Source organism: Labrus bergylta, chromosome 20, assembly GCF_963930695.1.
Source record: "Labrus bergylta chromosome 20, fLabBer1.1, whole genome shotgun sequence".
NCBI classification, from domain to species: Eukaryota; Metazoa; Chordata; class Actinopteri; order Labriformes; family Labridae; genus Labrus; species Labrus bergylta.
Window position 1 is genome coordinate 19,329,996 of NC_089214.1, and position 15,599 is coordinate 19,345,594.

Consider the following 15,599-nt stretch of genomic DNA (forward strand, 5'->3'; position numbering starts at 1 on the left):
GTTGGCTTTATCAGGCTGGGACCTCCATCAGGCATCAGGCATTTGGGTGGTTTTCAGCCGAGTGCAAAGTGGTTGGGATGAGGGTTCTATGCTGGAAAACAATTGATTGCTCCATCCAGGTGGGGTGTTAGTGTTTGCCTCAAGTGGTGGAGTTCAAGGATCTTGGGGTCTTGTTCATGAGTGAGGGTGAAATGGATTGTGAGATTGGCATACAGCTTGGTGAAGCATTAAGCAGTAATGTGGGCTTGTACCATTGTAGTGAAGATGAAGCTGGGTCTAAAGGCAAAGCTTATGAATTACCAGTTCTACATTCCCAGATCTAACCTATGGTCTTGAGCTTTGAGTAGTGACTGAAAGTATAAGATCGCAGAAGCTGAAATGGGTCTCCTGCGATGGTTGGCTGTGCTCAGTCGTACAGTTTTATGAAGAAATCTGTCGAAAAACAAGAAATTATTTTTGTACAGCAAAATAACACACTTAATCAAGTCATCTAATCTTTTATTTCTCTTAGAGGAGAAACTTTGGAATTTCACACTTGAATGACTTCAAGATGTTTTGAAACTTCAGAATTATTATTATTTTTTTTTTTAAAAGCTAGTTGTCCTCGTTTGAAGTACTCCAACAAACTTAAAGAAATGTATTTTAAAGGGCATCTTGTTCAACTGTGTTTGGAGAAAAAAACTAAAAGTATTCAGAATTAGTTAGAACTCTCTGACTTTCTCACATGATAAATATTTTGGATGGGCTCATGTCCAAGTTCGAGACTTTCTGACTGTTGCCGCAGTCACTTCAGGACAGGCTGCCCCGTGGCATCAGAGTGTGCTCGCCTCATCCTGACGACTGTGTCCCTCTCTTCATTCGTCATCCTCTCATACCCAATATTACACTGAACAGTATCCCCATGTGGCCCCTTGGAGCCTCATCTGCTTCACACTTCTCTAATCATTGCCACTGGATAGCATTACACTTGACTGGATGGCATAATAACACTCCAGTGATCCAGACATGAAGGACATTGGCTTTCCGCAGCAGTTGGGCCTGAAAACAGTAGCTTTATTTTTGGGATAATTTGTTTGTTTGTTTAACTTATACCCCACCCATCTTTGCCCAAAGGAAGCTTATTTTTTTTTCCAGACTTTGATTTAATAAAGAAAGACATCAGAGAAGGAAAACACTTTCTTAAGATTGATGGAACAACAAAATGAGTTTTGCATCTGTCTCATTTGATCCAATTTGATGTAAACATTTACTCAGTAAAAAAAAAGAGAAGTTACAAGAAGATAAGACTTCTTCACTCCATAACGGCAAAAAAAACCTCATCCATCATCTGTAAATTGAAACAAGATATCACTTGCAGTCCGTTCTGTCTTCAAATGCCAGTTTAATCTTGACTCATTTATCCATATTTCATTACAGCCTTTGAATGACCACGTTCTTGTTATTCAGTTAAAATGTTGCTGTCATCAAGGACAACTTTTGAACATGCAGCACAGACAATTAAAATTAAACCTCAAATTTTATGACACGATTCAGAAGTGTAGTTAGTCGGGCTGCTGCTTTTTGCCATAGACAATTACTCAAAATGAACCTCAAAAGGCTGATGGGCGCCTTACCTAAATGTTTACTTCATAAATTGTATGAACGCAGTCTTGTTAGTGACAAGCCAGCCTAATTCTAAAACTGTGAAAATTGTTGCATTAGCTGATCCACACTTGACTTTATCGCCCAAGTCCAGAGCTGCAAATAAATGACTTTACTGCTGGTATCCCTGCTTTACGTATTAGGTCATGGGTGTTAGGTGCAGCAAAAATCCTGTTAGCCTCCAATCCAAACATGGATTAGCATACAATTTGGACGAAAAGTTGAGCTGGGTGTCACTGCAGAATGTTTGTGAGCAAAACCAAAAGAGGAAGAAAGAGAGAGCAGCAAAGGACGAGTGAAGTGAGGAAGGAAAGTGGAGTGAGTTCTTTACATTTTGGAAAATGTTTGAAAATGAGCACGCCTAAGTTGTGTGTGTTTGTGTGTGTATCTTTGGAAGGAGGTGACAAGCGTAGGGTCAGTAATGAGTCAATTTGAACTATGTTGGCAAAGAGTTGTTTTCTTTGAAGTTTCCAAGTAATGAGAGCATCTTTGGAACACACTTTCAAACTGAGTGGAAGTTATAGGTGTGGGTACTTGTGTATGTAGGTTTGTTTATGAGCCAGTGTATGTGTGTGAAAATGTCTTTGAAAATGTGTTTTTTGTCAAACTACAGTAAGAGTTAATCACTTCCTATGGCAGTGCCATGGGAGCGTTGAGAGAGGCAAGGAAGAGGAGAGTTGCAACAGATTTGGGGGTTGGGCTGCCCAGCAGTTCTTCAACACACTAAATGCAAAAGTTAAGGGCCCATAAACAAACAGTTACTCTGTATGTAAATAGTGTCTGAGATGACTCAGAAGATCAGTGGTGCAGCAGTCATTAATAAACCAGAGCCAAAAACTGTTTGTAGCAATGCAAGCACTGACTTTAGGATAAATCATGTATAATAGTCTCCAGAGTGCAGTAAAACTCTACTTTTACCCGAGTTTATTTGGATTATTCGACAGGAGGTGTCCTCATTCACTGTGCGTGTGTGTGTGTGTGCGTGTGTGTGTGCGTGCGTGCGTGCGTGCGTGTAAGAGTAGTGTTTCATCTACATTTCCTTGGAGGGAAGCCACAGGTCATCTTTTTAAGTAAACAAGAAATCTGCAGCACAGAGCAACAAGGGATTTTTCTTGAAAACAAGGACTTTGAACATGGTCACTGTAAATAAACCTATTCTTAATAGGACCAGAAGGATTACATTTTCTATCTCAAACACAAATATCCCCTCTCTCTCTCTTTCTCTCTCTCGCACACATTCGCTTAACACTGAATTTCAGACTGTATATTCACACCATTACACTTTGTCATATCACTGTTCAGTCTGTAATTTCTGCCGGGCTGCTGTGCCTCATTTCTTGACAAATGATCTAGCTTGGGTGCTTAATCAGACTCTCTCTCTCTCTCTCTCTCTCTCTCTCTCTCTCTCTCTCTCTCTCTCTCTCTCTCTCTCTCTCTCTCTCTCTCTCCCAAATGCACACATACTCATATCACAAACACAAATCACTTTAACAGGTACACACACAGATGACAGATGGGGTTCAGGGTCAGAGAGATGTTCTGTTTGTCACACATGTGACAGATTTACAATATGTTGCAGGGATGTGTAATTCAGTGTGTGGGTGTGTTTGTGTAACATGAGTGAGTGAGAAATGTGTGTGTGTGTGACTTGAATGTGTGAGGTCATAGATTGCATAGCCCAGTCCTTTGCTTGATCTTTGTGCTCACAATGCTCAGGATGTCCCTGTTACTATAGTGAATATGGCAAGTGGGGAAAGTTTAACAGAAGGGATGATTTCGCTTATGTCAAAGTATGACCATCTGATTCTAAAGTAGTTTTCTGAGTATTTTGTGTGTACAGTTTCACATTAAAACTGTTGACAATTTCTGTCTGAGCTGGCAATTGATGAGAACTTCTTTTGTGTAGAGGTAGCTAAAATTAAACCGTCATCCACAGCAATACCGTGTTAACAAGAAATGACAGCCAGAAACAGATGAGTGTTTGAAATACTTAAGTCGACATCAAACCAACCTCAGGCCTCAGAAGCTGCCTCTGTGTTGCCTGCTTTCCCTCTGATGTTCACCTGTGTCAGAGAGGGAGGCAGGGAGAAGTGTGTTGTGATAGCTTGTCTCAGTGTAGGCTAACACACTATTTTGAGAAGACAGAGGTGGTGCTGCAGCACACCCATACAGTATCTTGAGCTGTTTAAAGTAAAAGTCTATTCCTAAATGAGCAGAACCAAAAGCAAGCTAAAATAAAGAATGTAAAGGTCAGATGCACATTATTCCTTTGAGGATAGATGGATCATGGTTACATGAAGCGCTCACAGCTGTTAATCTAATAATCTGAGTGTGAAATGAGTGAAATAGAGTACAGGATTAAGGGACTGAAAAAGTGACAATGTTCAGTGGTTGCACAGGCCCAGAGTGGACCCACCACCCATTATGTGTAACCTTTTACAATTTTTACAATAATTGGTGCCTGGCATGAGTGCCGCCAGACACACACACGCTCATACACCTCATTTGTTGGTGCAGTAATCGCTTTTTACCTCGCTGTTCCACGACCTTCAACTAACCATCAAGTGATGGGTACACCAACAGACAGAATGGTTGCCTAGCAACTCTTTTTTTTCCACCTAACTTTTGCTGTAGGGCCTGAAGGAGTATAAGAAAGGGAGTGTTAGAGAGAAAGAGGAGATGGTTGGAAAGAGACAGAAACAGGTTAGATTCAGAGAGAAGAGATACTCTACATGGAGTAGATTGGACTAAAAGTCTAGAGACATATTCTTAGACTATAAAGCTACACAGTACCAGATATTGAAAATATCTACCATTGCACATATTCGGGGAGCAATTTGGGGTTCAATGCTTGCCCAGGAACACTCCAACATGGAGACTGCAGGAGCTGGGGACCCAACTACCAGCCCTTCGATTATGGGACGACCCCTTTCTACGACTGGGCCACAGACACTCATAAATTGGACTTTCTGTCATTTTGCTGAGGGCCCCCCCCCCTCAATAAGGACCCCTGGGAGCCACATAATAGACAGCAGGCTGCACACACCATTCTGCAAAATACATCCACCATCCAATATTCAGTGACTGTGTTCATTTGATCAGCGTGACAGTCTGACAGTGTTCAATTGCACAGTGGCAGTGGTGTACCATAAGGAGGTTACAAGCTTGATAATGAGATGTGTTGGGGAGGAAAAGGAGAAAGGGAATGTGAAACAAGGTGTGTGAAAAGAGGGGCAAAGTGGTGGATAAATAGATGAGGTGGAGAGGAGGGAGGGCTGGAAGTGAGTTACCTTTGAACTACTGTGTGGCAGAGGATCCAGCTTTCTATTAGTCCTCGGTGATGTGCTGGGAAATAGGAGTCAGGGGACGGCATGAAACTACTCCAGCCTACTTCTCTCACTCTTCCTCTTCATCTGCAGTCCTCCCTCTCATTTCCTCTCTCCTCCTCGTGCTATCTTTACTCTCCTGTCATTACTCTCCCTCCATCTGCCTCCTCCTCCTTTCTCTCATTACTTTCTGTCATCTTTTGTCTTTTCTCAGCTTCTGCTCTGTCCCCACTTTCTTTCTGCCTCATCTCCTCCATCCTTCGCTCCTCTTGTTCTCCTCCCCTCGGTCCGTCTTCTCCATCCTAACTGTACTGAAGTGATTCCTGCCTCCCATCCTCTCACAGTCACTGCAGTCCATCCAGTTTCCCACTGCAGACAGCACAGCTATGATGGAACATGTCTCCATCTTTTATCATCTGCTTGTGCTTTGCTTTCAGAGGTACCTAATTATCCTAATGCTAAATTGAATTTGGTTCCAGCTCTGTGATTGTTGTTGACTCTCATAATCCATTTTTATGAAAAGGGCTTTGCTCCAATCACTGCTAAACTAATACAGATTCAAAGTCATTGGCTTGGCAGTAATTATGCTTGTGAGTTGTTGGTTGTATTATTTTTTCCTAGAAGGACACTGGGATATTAACTAAGCCCTGTCTTGAATTATCTGTGCATTTGTTGTGTGTGTGGACAGCTGTGGGCACATGCATGTGGGGTTGCTTAGTGTCAGTCAGTCAGTTACCAAATTGTACATTTTTAACTTGACTTTTACAAGTCTGAACTCAAGCAGTCCAATGTTAAAAATACAATCTTTAAAATAAATGTTTAAAGTGTAAAAGTTTAAACAACACCGCTTTTAGATACATATGACCAAGGACAAACTTTTGTCCATTGAATACTTTGAAGTCAGCCCGATCGTTTCTGTTGCACTGAAAATTGGTTCTTTGTTGCCACTGAAATCTGAATATTTTGTTCATCATTTCAAATGTAGGAAATTGTCTCTCTTTGTCTTCAAGTTCTCTGTCTAGTAAGACTATCTTGTAAGCTACAGGTTGTGCTGAAAGCTCTGTAAGTGATGCAGCACTCCATTATCAGTAAACCTTATTAGGACCTTAACAGAACAAACAGCACATTCTGTTTATATTGTTAAAGTGACAATTCTTACTGCTCCATTTTTTTTCACTTTTATTTATTGGAAGTTACAAACATGTGCAGCTCAAAGTTCTGAATTGATGGATGACTTAACTTGAGCAATTTTCATGATTCTGGTTGGTGTAAAAAAAACAAAAAACATGCTGTATTATTAAAGTAAATATATGACAGACACTTCTGTTTTTTCAAAATATTTAAAAAGCCTGAGGGGACTAAGTGACCCCTCTTTACATAATGGTTAATACTTTTCACTGGTAAAAAAACACGTCCTTCTTTGTGTTTCTTTTAAAGGATGGTTACGCCCAGTATCACTTTGTGGGCTCCGCCTCAACGATAGAAAGAGACAGACAGAGGCCCTACTCCTCCTCACGAACTCCCTCTGTCTCCCCTGTGAGGACGTCACCAAATAACCGCTCAGGTAAGGATCATATAATAATAATCATATAAATGATCTAGATTTAGGCTTGGCTAATCTCACATGGCAAGACATATGGCTCAGCTAGATCACTGGGGTCTTGTAAAGTTCAGGTGTAAAAGTTAGTTTGAAAGAAGCAGAGACATATTGAACTGTCATCACTCCCCAAAATAAAGAGGTATTGTGGCTATTTGAATAAAGCCAATCAGTGACAGTTTTCTAGCAAGGGGTTTTTCTCACTTTTGATATTAAATTAAAAACAAACATGATTAGTTTAGATTAGGATAAAGTTATAATGTACACATTTTTGTATTATGACTTCCAATTTCAGCATTTTTGATAAATATTTTATGGTCAAATTTAAAGGAATAGATCTGTTTTTTGGGGTGGAATAAGCTCATTTGCTGTCTTGGTGAGAGATATTGCCAACAATCTCATTTGTTTATATCAAAACTGGCATCCAATTTCAATCAGCTCAGAGTAGGATAATGAGTGAGGATAGGGAACAGCTTGTCTGGTTATATCAAAGGGTAAAAAAAAAAGAAAGTCTCCCTACCAAAACCAGTTTTTTATTCAATAGTATTGGATGTTTTTGCCAGTTTAGATTATAGTCACACACAGAAAGAATTTTACCAGATCAGTGCAATCCTAGTTACTTTTGGGAGTCTGTTGTCACCATGAGACAGATTTTCTTTCTCTTATGATTGAGCCAGGCTAGCTGCTTTTTCTGGAATCTGGTCTTTATGCAAAGATAAATTATCTTACTGTACAGAAAGAAGAGCTGTATCATTCTCACCCAACTCTGAAAATGTAAATGACATTTTTTGCCAAACTATTCCTTTGTGTTTCGGTGATTATCAAAACAGGACATAGTTCTCTATGTCACAGAAAATAATCACATCTCAGTTTGTATGGGTCAATTATAAATTGTGTTCTAATCTTATCTTAAAGACAGTAGGTTGACCTAACCCCCCTGTCAAAAATGAAATGAGTCCACCAAAAGGTGGAAAGATACATCCAAATGACTATGGAGATATCTGCACATGTATCTGAGGCATGAATATAACTAGAAGGTACAGGACACACATGGATTGTAATGAGATATAATTTAGACATTAGCCTGTAGCAGCAATATTTACCGGTCAATCAGTCTCTACATCAAGGCTACATAGTTTTCACTAACAGTGCCCGCCACCCACAGGCTCTCATGCTGTATGATTATCGTTAGCCTTTAGCTTGAGCCCATTGGCCTTCACGCTTAGCAAAGGGCACATTAGCATTAGCTGTTAGCATCAGTAGTAGAGAAGCCTTCAGCTGTGCTTTCTCCACACCGGGCTTACCAAGCTGATGAGGCAGAAAAGTACTTTTCCTTCCTCCCAGCTTAGAGAAGTCTTCAAGGACCCAGCTAAGAGAGAGTGTGGGAGAGAATACAGTGTTTGTGTGTGTATGTGTGTGTGTGAGAGAAAGAACGATGAGGCAGAAAGAGGAGGGGTGAGATAAACAGAGGGGGAGATAAAGAGAAAAGGCAAGGATGCAAAAAGAATTAAGGATTGAGGGATGGTTAATGCACTGAGCAGGAAGTGAAGGATGAGGATTTGACTTTGGCCAGCGACATTGAAAATAAGGATTTTTGAGATCATCGTGCAGAGAGAAATTTGTGTATGTCTGTGTCGGGGTGTAGGAGGTGTGATAAATGGGAAATGATTTGAAATGACTCCCATCTTCTTTACTGCTCCTCCCTTCCCTGCAGCCCTTGCCTCCCCGGTTGCTTTTCTGTTCATCTTCTCCTTCGCCCGTTTCATTCTTGTCCTCCTCCTCTTTGCAGTAATCCCACTTTCTTCTCACCTCTCCCTCTGATCTCTTGGTCTTTACAGACACACACACAGAGACACTGTCTAACACACACACACACACACACACACACACACACACACACACACACACACACACACACACACACACACACACACACACCAGCTTGCATCTGTATCTCCTCTCTGCATATGCTCCAGTCTGCAATCCGGCCCTTAGAGATGGATCAAAGCAGGAGGAGTAATGATGGCACACAGGCACACAGGGAGAGGAAGGGTGGAAGAAAGAAAGGGAGAGAGAGAGAGAGAGAGAGAGCGGAGAATGGTACAACTGTGGAGGAGATAGAGAGTAGGGGTTGCGGGCTGCAAGAATGGCAGCGAGACAGAAGGCAATACACAGGGAGAGAGAGACCTTTGCATCCATCAGGGCCCCCACAGGGTCCTGCTGTGTTCTGCGCTGATAGAACAAGTCTCTCAGGCTCTCGCATAGTTACAAGCCTGATCCCTGTGGCTGCAGAAACCAGGAGTGATGGCACTGTCTCTGGAGGTTACTGTAACAGTTTTTTTACATACACCTTAATGGAATCCACAGCAGAGGTGTCAAATGCCGAAAATTAATTATCAAATCTGTCAAAACATTACAAAGGCTTCTGTCCTCACCTTACTTATTGTCATTTTATTCACCACAACCAAATGGTCACTTAACTTAACTTTTAATAACTTTGAATTTGCCTTTAATGTGGGTGAATAAAGACTCTTTTACTCAAATGCATTTAAAAAATCCCTTTTAAGCCTTTTTTATCGATTCACGTTACTATATATGTTTTTTGTATTTTTCTTGGTTCTGTCATCTGGGGTTAGGAGAACAGCTAGAGGAGCTGGCTCACACAGAGCTACGTCAGTGTGTGTGTGTGTGTGTGTGTGTGTGTGTGTGTGTGTGTGTGTGTGTGTGTGTGTGTGTGTGTGTGCGTGATGGACAATGACTCACACATTTTGCATATTGATGCCCATGTGTTTCTCTTCAGTAGCGTCAGTCCACAATTGTTAACAAAGCTAAAAGTCGGGTTGAATGGGCCTTAAGAACTTGTTTTTAGAATGTCCTTCACTTTAAGGGTATAGATTTTGATTACTTTATGTATGACATAATGTTTTAATGGGGGTTAATTACACAAATGTTTGTCTAAGCATGCGTAAGGGGCTGATGCAGGTATGCAGGATTCTTACTATGCAGTCAGTCAAGATAACAGGCACTGAGTAAGCTCTTACAGTGTCCTATAAGGTGATTACACATAGACATGCTGAGTATGTAAGTGGGAGAGAGACCTTGTACTGTATGCACAGTGCTGGGTCTGTCCTTGCATTAGCATGTGTGTTTATGTAATGAGGCGTGTGTGTATGGGGTTGCACGACATGTTAGGAAAAATATAGATCTGTTCTAAAATTTGGGGAAGTGAAAATCAAAAGAAAATATTGTGATGTCTGAAGAAGATTATGAATTCAAATTGGATTGTATTTCAGAAGAAATCAGTCAGTTTCTGTAGAAGCAGCAAAAACACAGTCACTGATGTTGGATTACAAACTGATGTTTGGCTAATCGTAGGTTTATTTAATAAACTAGACTAGCAGGTACGATTAGCTGATTACACAGGGCTGACTACATTTGGTGTTTACATAATCTGGAGTGTATTATATGTGTATTATAATTACTGGAAAATATAAGAAAATATTTTATCATCCATAAGTTTACAACCATTATTGTTGGTATAAAAAAAGTGATATAATGGTGTAGTCTGGATCATGAAAATTCCCATGAGGTATAAAACCATAAAGGAAAAAAAAAACATTGTCTGAACCGAAAAAAAAAATGTAGCAGATGTGAAATTTGATATTCAAATAATGTATCCAAAAACTGGTGTATGTGTGTGTGAATTCCCAGGAGCCCTTGGAGGTGACCCTTTATGCCGACAAGCTAAATGATGAATAATGACTGTGCACCTTGAGAGACCAAGACACAGATACACACACACACACACACACACACACACACACACACACACACACACACACACACACACACACACACACACACACACACACATACATACACACAGAAGTATAAGCATGCAGAGTGTGAAGGCACATGCTGTTCTGGGTTTTATTGCTCATTATTTTGCGCGTGTGTGTGTGTGTCTGTGTATGTGTGTAGCGAGCGCTCCAGCTTCCCCCAGAGAGATGATGAGTCTGAAGGAACGCAAGATGGACTATGATTCCACGGCAACCAACGCTGGTTTCCATAGCAACAAAGGAGAGCACACATCCCGGAAAGACGGCATGGCAGGTGCGCACGCGTGTGTGTGTGAGATGGAGTGACTGAGAAGAATTAAATGATTTTATTGTATCCTCCACTTTATCTTTCTTTCTTTTCTATTTTCATTCCATATTTCTCCTCTCGATTTCTGCCCTCGTCTGTCTCTTTTTGACCTCACACAATTTCTTTCCATTTTGGTAACTTTCTCTCTTCATTTCTCTCTCTCTCTCTCTTTTTCTCTTTTTCTTTGTCATTCTCTCTATATACATATTGTATTATCTGTATATCTCCTTTTTGTTCTCTTCACTGTTCTTTCATTCTCTCTCTCTCTCATTTTTGGTCTGTCTCTCACATTATTCTCTTGAGGTCACTGGAGACAGTCTAATTGCTAGACTTTAAAACAAACAGCAGGAAGATTTAGCCTCCTATTAGCAGATTTTGGACAAAGCCAAATGTGAAGTTTCCCACGGTTTTGTTTGTCATTAAATTGTTATCTTTCGCAGGAGGTGCACTGCTTTTATCTTTCAATTGAAACACATAAAGGTGTTTTTTTATTTGCTTCTACTCTCCACTCATTCAGTTCAAGTATCCTGTGGGACATCTACATTGTTCCGAAACTCCTACCTGACCGCCAGTGATGATATCAAGCAAAACCAGGTGAGTTAATGGTTCTCTATAAATGTGCTACACACACATACTGTTATACGTGCAAAAAGCCACTCCCGGCACAGCATGCTCGAGCCATGCATGATATTGTCAAGACTCTCATTATTCAGATTTCCAGTTCAAGGTACAATATTGAGGCCCTGTGACATCTCTCCTTCAATGTGAGTGTCACAGAGGAGTAATGGGGGGGACGCAGCCTCTACATCTGTACAGCAATAGGAGGTAGTAACAGAGACGTTAACATGGCTGAGACAGGATCAGCAGAGCCAGCTTGGATGAGCATGTGTCTATGTGGAGCTCCTGCTGTTTCTTTACACCTTGCTTCTGCAACTGTAACGCAATGTCAAATAACAGGTTGTGACTACAATATTATGCCATTGTGGAATCAAAAGTACAAAGACTTAATGAGGGCGGCGCTTTGTTGCGGCACTGTTGCAGAATCACATTCTGAAAAGGGCTTCTAATTGGCATATGCTGTCATGACAAGTTGCTTATTAGGAGCAATAGCTGCGGGATGCAAGAGGCGCACACAAATACACACACACACATGCACACATTTGCTCAAAAAAAGGTGTCTCACAGTGATAAGAGATGCACTGGCAAAGTGTGCAATAGAAGTGCCCTCCTCTCAGCAGCAACAAACCAATACAACCAGACACTACTGTACACCCAACGGGAAATTCAAATCCTTATCCCTGGTTGATTTCACTGATCATCTGCCTCTGTTAAATGTCATTGCTGTTGAAGGTGGAGGGGTAACACAAAGCATCATATTATTGACTGATGATTTAAATTTAGTTTTTAAATCACCTGTAATGAATCTATAACATAACTTGTATGGATACAAACTTTGGTTTTATAACTGGCAGGTAAACTTCACCAAACAACTTAAACGATTGTGTTAGCAGAGGATTTTTACAATCTGATGTCTGCACACACTCTTATACACACACCATTCACATACACACACACACACACACACACACACACACACACACACACACACACACACACACACACACACACAACTAGTCTATGACAGTTACAGTAGCACAGATAAATTGCCCCCTTCAACACTGTACCTGCATGTAATAGAGAATTCACAGCATGAGTCCCTCCCCAGTTGATTCCTATCTGGGCCTTTTACGTTACCTGCCTTTCAAACCCTTCTCCCCCATGTGCTCACTTTCTCCCTGCCACTCCCCTCTCCATCTTTCCTCTTTTATCTCTCTCCCACACCTGTCACTTTGCCTCTTCATTCTTGTCTTTCTTGTCATACTTGTCTGCTGCACCTCACGTCAACCTTCCACTTTTTCCACCACTTCCAACACGCCCTCACCAGGCTCCAGCTCAGCCCTGTATGGTGCCCCCCCAGCCCCAGCAGGACAGCCCATCAGCAGGGGTGCTAAAAGACTACGACCCCTACCCTCCCCCCCCTTCCTTCCCCCAGCCTCAGCCGCCGCAGCCTCCTCCTCACAGCCAGAGTCGGAGTTTCGAAGATGTCTATTATGAGGACCAGGTACCTCCTCCTCCCCCTTCCCAGCCACAGCCGCAGGTCCAGGCACAGGCCCAGCCCCAGGCCCAACCCCAGCAACCTCCAACCTCTGGCGGGCCACCTCGAGACCCACGGGAAGACCTGCGCATGCATCTGGGCCTCAAATCAACCGGGAACTACGTAGACTTCTACTCAGCCTCTCGGCCATACAGCGAACTGAACTACGAGACCAGCCACTACCCGGCCTCGCCTGACTCCTGGGTCTAGTTAGACTATGATGATGGGGGGGGGGGGGGGGGGCGGGGGAGAGTTTGTGTGTGCGTGTGTGACAGGGATAATTTTTGCAAGTGATCCACAGCAGAAAAAAAGTCAAGGTAACAGCAAGTGGCATGATGAAAAGGTGGCAGAAAATTTAAAACATGGGGGAAGACGGAACTAGATGTGTTAAGAAGGGAAGTCAGGTCGAGTGAAAAAGAGACTGTGCATGTGCATGCCAACATTTTCCTTTTTTTCCAGACAGCTTTATTTCTTCAAAGTCAGCTCCATCGAACTGATGAGTGGATTGAGTGGGAGTAGATATGAAGAAGTGTGTTTGAAAAGGTGATGGAGGAGTGGGCAGGGGGAAACGAGCAGGTGGAGAAAGTGCACAGAGATGAGAGAGATGGGATCAAGAGGTAATGTGGGGAGCAGATGAGAGTGAGCTCTTACTCTGAAGGAGCAGGAAGTGGCCTGACCTTTTGTTGAAGACAAAGAGGAGCGACAAGGATGGCGTGAGGGTTCTTGAGGAGGTCAGGAGGAATAAAAGCACAGATAAAGATGAAAGCACATGAGGCACAAGGTGAAAAGTGGATGTTTACCATTTCACCTAAGTGACAAACGTAGCACTGCTTTTCTCCCGTTCTGCTTTTTTTTTTTTTTAAATGGCCTTGTTGCCTTTACATGCTTCTCAATTTGTTTTCAAGGAATGTCAAATTCAAAATACTTTTTTGTCACATTTTCTTTCATCTTGACATTTTTTTTATTTGTACTTTTCCTAGATTTTCACTTAAAATGGCAGTTTTATTTTTTGTGTACAGTTCAAAGGTTATATAGTGTGTATATTACACATTTTTCGATGGGGCCTCTTATGATTTTGTTTTTTTCAACGGCTTACTCAACTGACTTAAACAACAAAAAGCAACAAAGATTTAAGAAGTGCAAAGAAACAAGAAACAACAGTAAACACAGACATCATCAGAGTGGATGTATGTGGACACCTTTGTTTCAACCTTTTCCAACCAGAGAGGGAACCCTGAAGTGTTTGTGTTTTTCCATCATTGATTTTATTTTTATTTTTTGTGGACACACTTTACCGTCAAGAGCAGTTGAAGGCTGCCTCAGCAACAGATTGGCAGAGCAGCATTGTTCCAGAGTCCGTGTAAACAAAAAGTGCTTTTTCACTGCCGAAAGAATTTATGTATATGTTCAAAGCACATTCTCAGTCTTTGGAAAGAGATGGGTTTTTTTTTCCTTTTCCGGGAGCTGATATGTTTGACCATGTCAACTTTAAGTGGTTTCTCATCTTCGCTTGTGCATAGAAACTGGTCCATCTGACAAGAGCCGCCGTGAGTATTGTACATCTCAGTGTACAGTAGAAAAAGAAAGTAGAGAGAGACATGACATTGTGCCAAACTTTGACACCTCATGGGCCGGTCCTCTTGGACTCTTAAGGGACTTTCTGTCAAAGTTTACTGACAATGACGAGATGACTCCCTCTGCTGTTTGTAACTTTTCATTTCTTGTGTTTTAATCAGGTGAAGCCGTACTTTTTGCTGGGGATAATGGGTAACATCTCCCTCCCATAGATGTACAGACCTGCCTCTCTGTGTTGGCTGAGTGTGTGTAGGGACACAAGCGTGTGTGTGAGTTTGTGTAAGTGTGCATGTATGTGACAGAATGTATGGCCTGTGAGTGTACATGTCAACCTGAGCGAGCGTATCTATGCATGCATGTGTGTAGTAGTGTGTGTATGCCTCTTTTGCGTGTATGTACAGTATGTGTGCGTTACTGTATAAATCAGTGTCCAAACAAGGCATTCCTACCGACAGTTTGTCCAGTTTTACAACATGAGCAACCAAGGATGAAATCACTAGAATGAATTGTTGATATAGAATGACAAATCTATGAATATAATAATATATAATTATATAAATATATATATAATTTTTATGTGCAGATGTCAGTGTCACTAAATGCAACAAATGTTTGCAGAGAAAAAAATGATTATGTGATGTGCAACAGGACTCTTGTTCACTTGACCTAAACGTGGAAGCTGCTGATCAGGCCCCCCTCTCCCCTCCCAATCAAGACAAAAGAGAAACCCCACCTGAAGATGCTCAGGCTCTGGTGCGAGTTGTGTGTTGTTGTGTGTCCATGCTTCTTAGATGACCCTGCTGAGAGAGGACCGTACTTGAACACAAAGAAAAATAAAAAGACTCTTTGCAATCAAACTATCTGGTCTCCACTATTGTTGATCATTGAAACAGATAAAGCTATATAACTGTATATCCATCATATTCTTCCTGCCTTATATTAATCTACATGTTTGTGTGCTCTTTCTTTCTTTCAGACAGTTTTGGTTTTTTCTTAAAAGGCTTCTGGTGTTTATCTGAAGATGTAACTGAGTTGAAATATGATGTCTGAACATTTGTGTCCCCTCCCCATCCATCAACTCATCATGGCTCAACTCCACCATTTGGAATTTTTGTGATCAAATGTTTTTATTTTCCTCTCCACGATTGTGTGCAAAATG

The 15,599-nt window shown here is 41.5% G+C and overlaps 1 protein-coding gene across 3 annotated transcripts in view; it reads left to right on the forward strand.

The window, feature by feature from the left end:
- ctnnd2a (catenin (cadherin-associated protein), delta 2a) overlaps positions 1–15,297 on the forward strand; it is a 238,820-nt gene extending 223,523 nt beyond the window's left edge. For 2 of the 3 annotated variants that reach the window (XM_065948759.1, XM_020641668.3), the window contains exons 22-25: positions 6,405–6,531; positions 10,546–10,677; positions 11,228–11,304; positions 12,656–15,297. In XM_065948759.1, the coding sequence (XP_065804831.1) occupies positions 6,405–6,531; positions 10,546–10,677; positions 11,228–11,304; positions 12,656–13,075 (756 nt within the window). In that variant the 3' untranslated portion in view covers positions 13,076–15,297. The remainder of the gene's footprint in view (positions 1–6,404; positions 6,532–10,545; positions 10,678–11,227; positions 11,305–12,655) is intronic. The other variant, XM_065948760.1, reaches the window with a different exon arrangement.
- Positions 15,298–15,599: the final 302 nt, after the last annotated feature.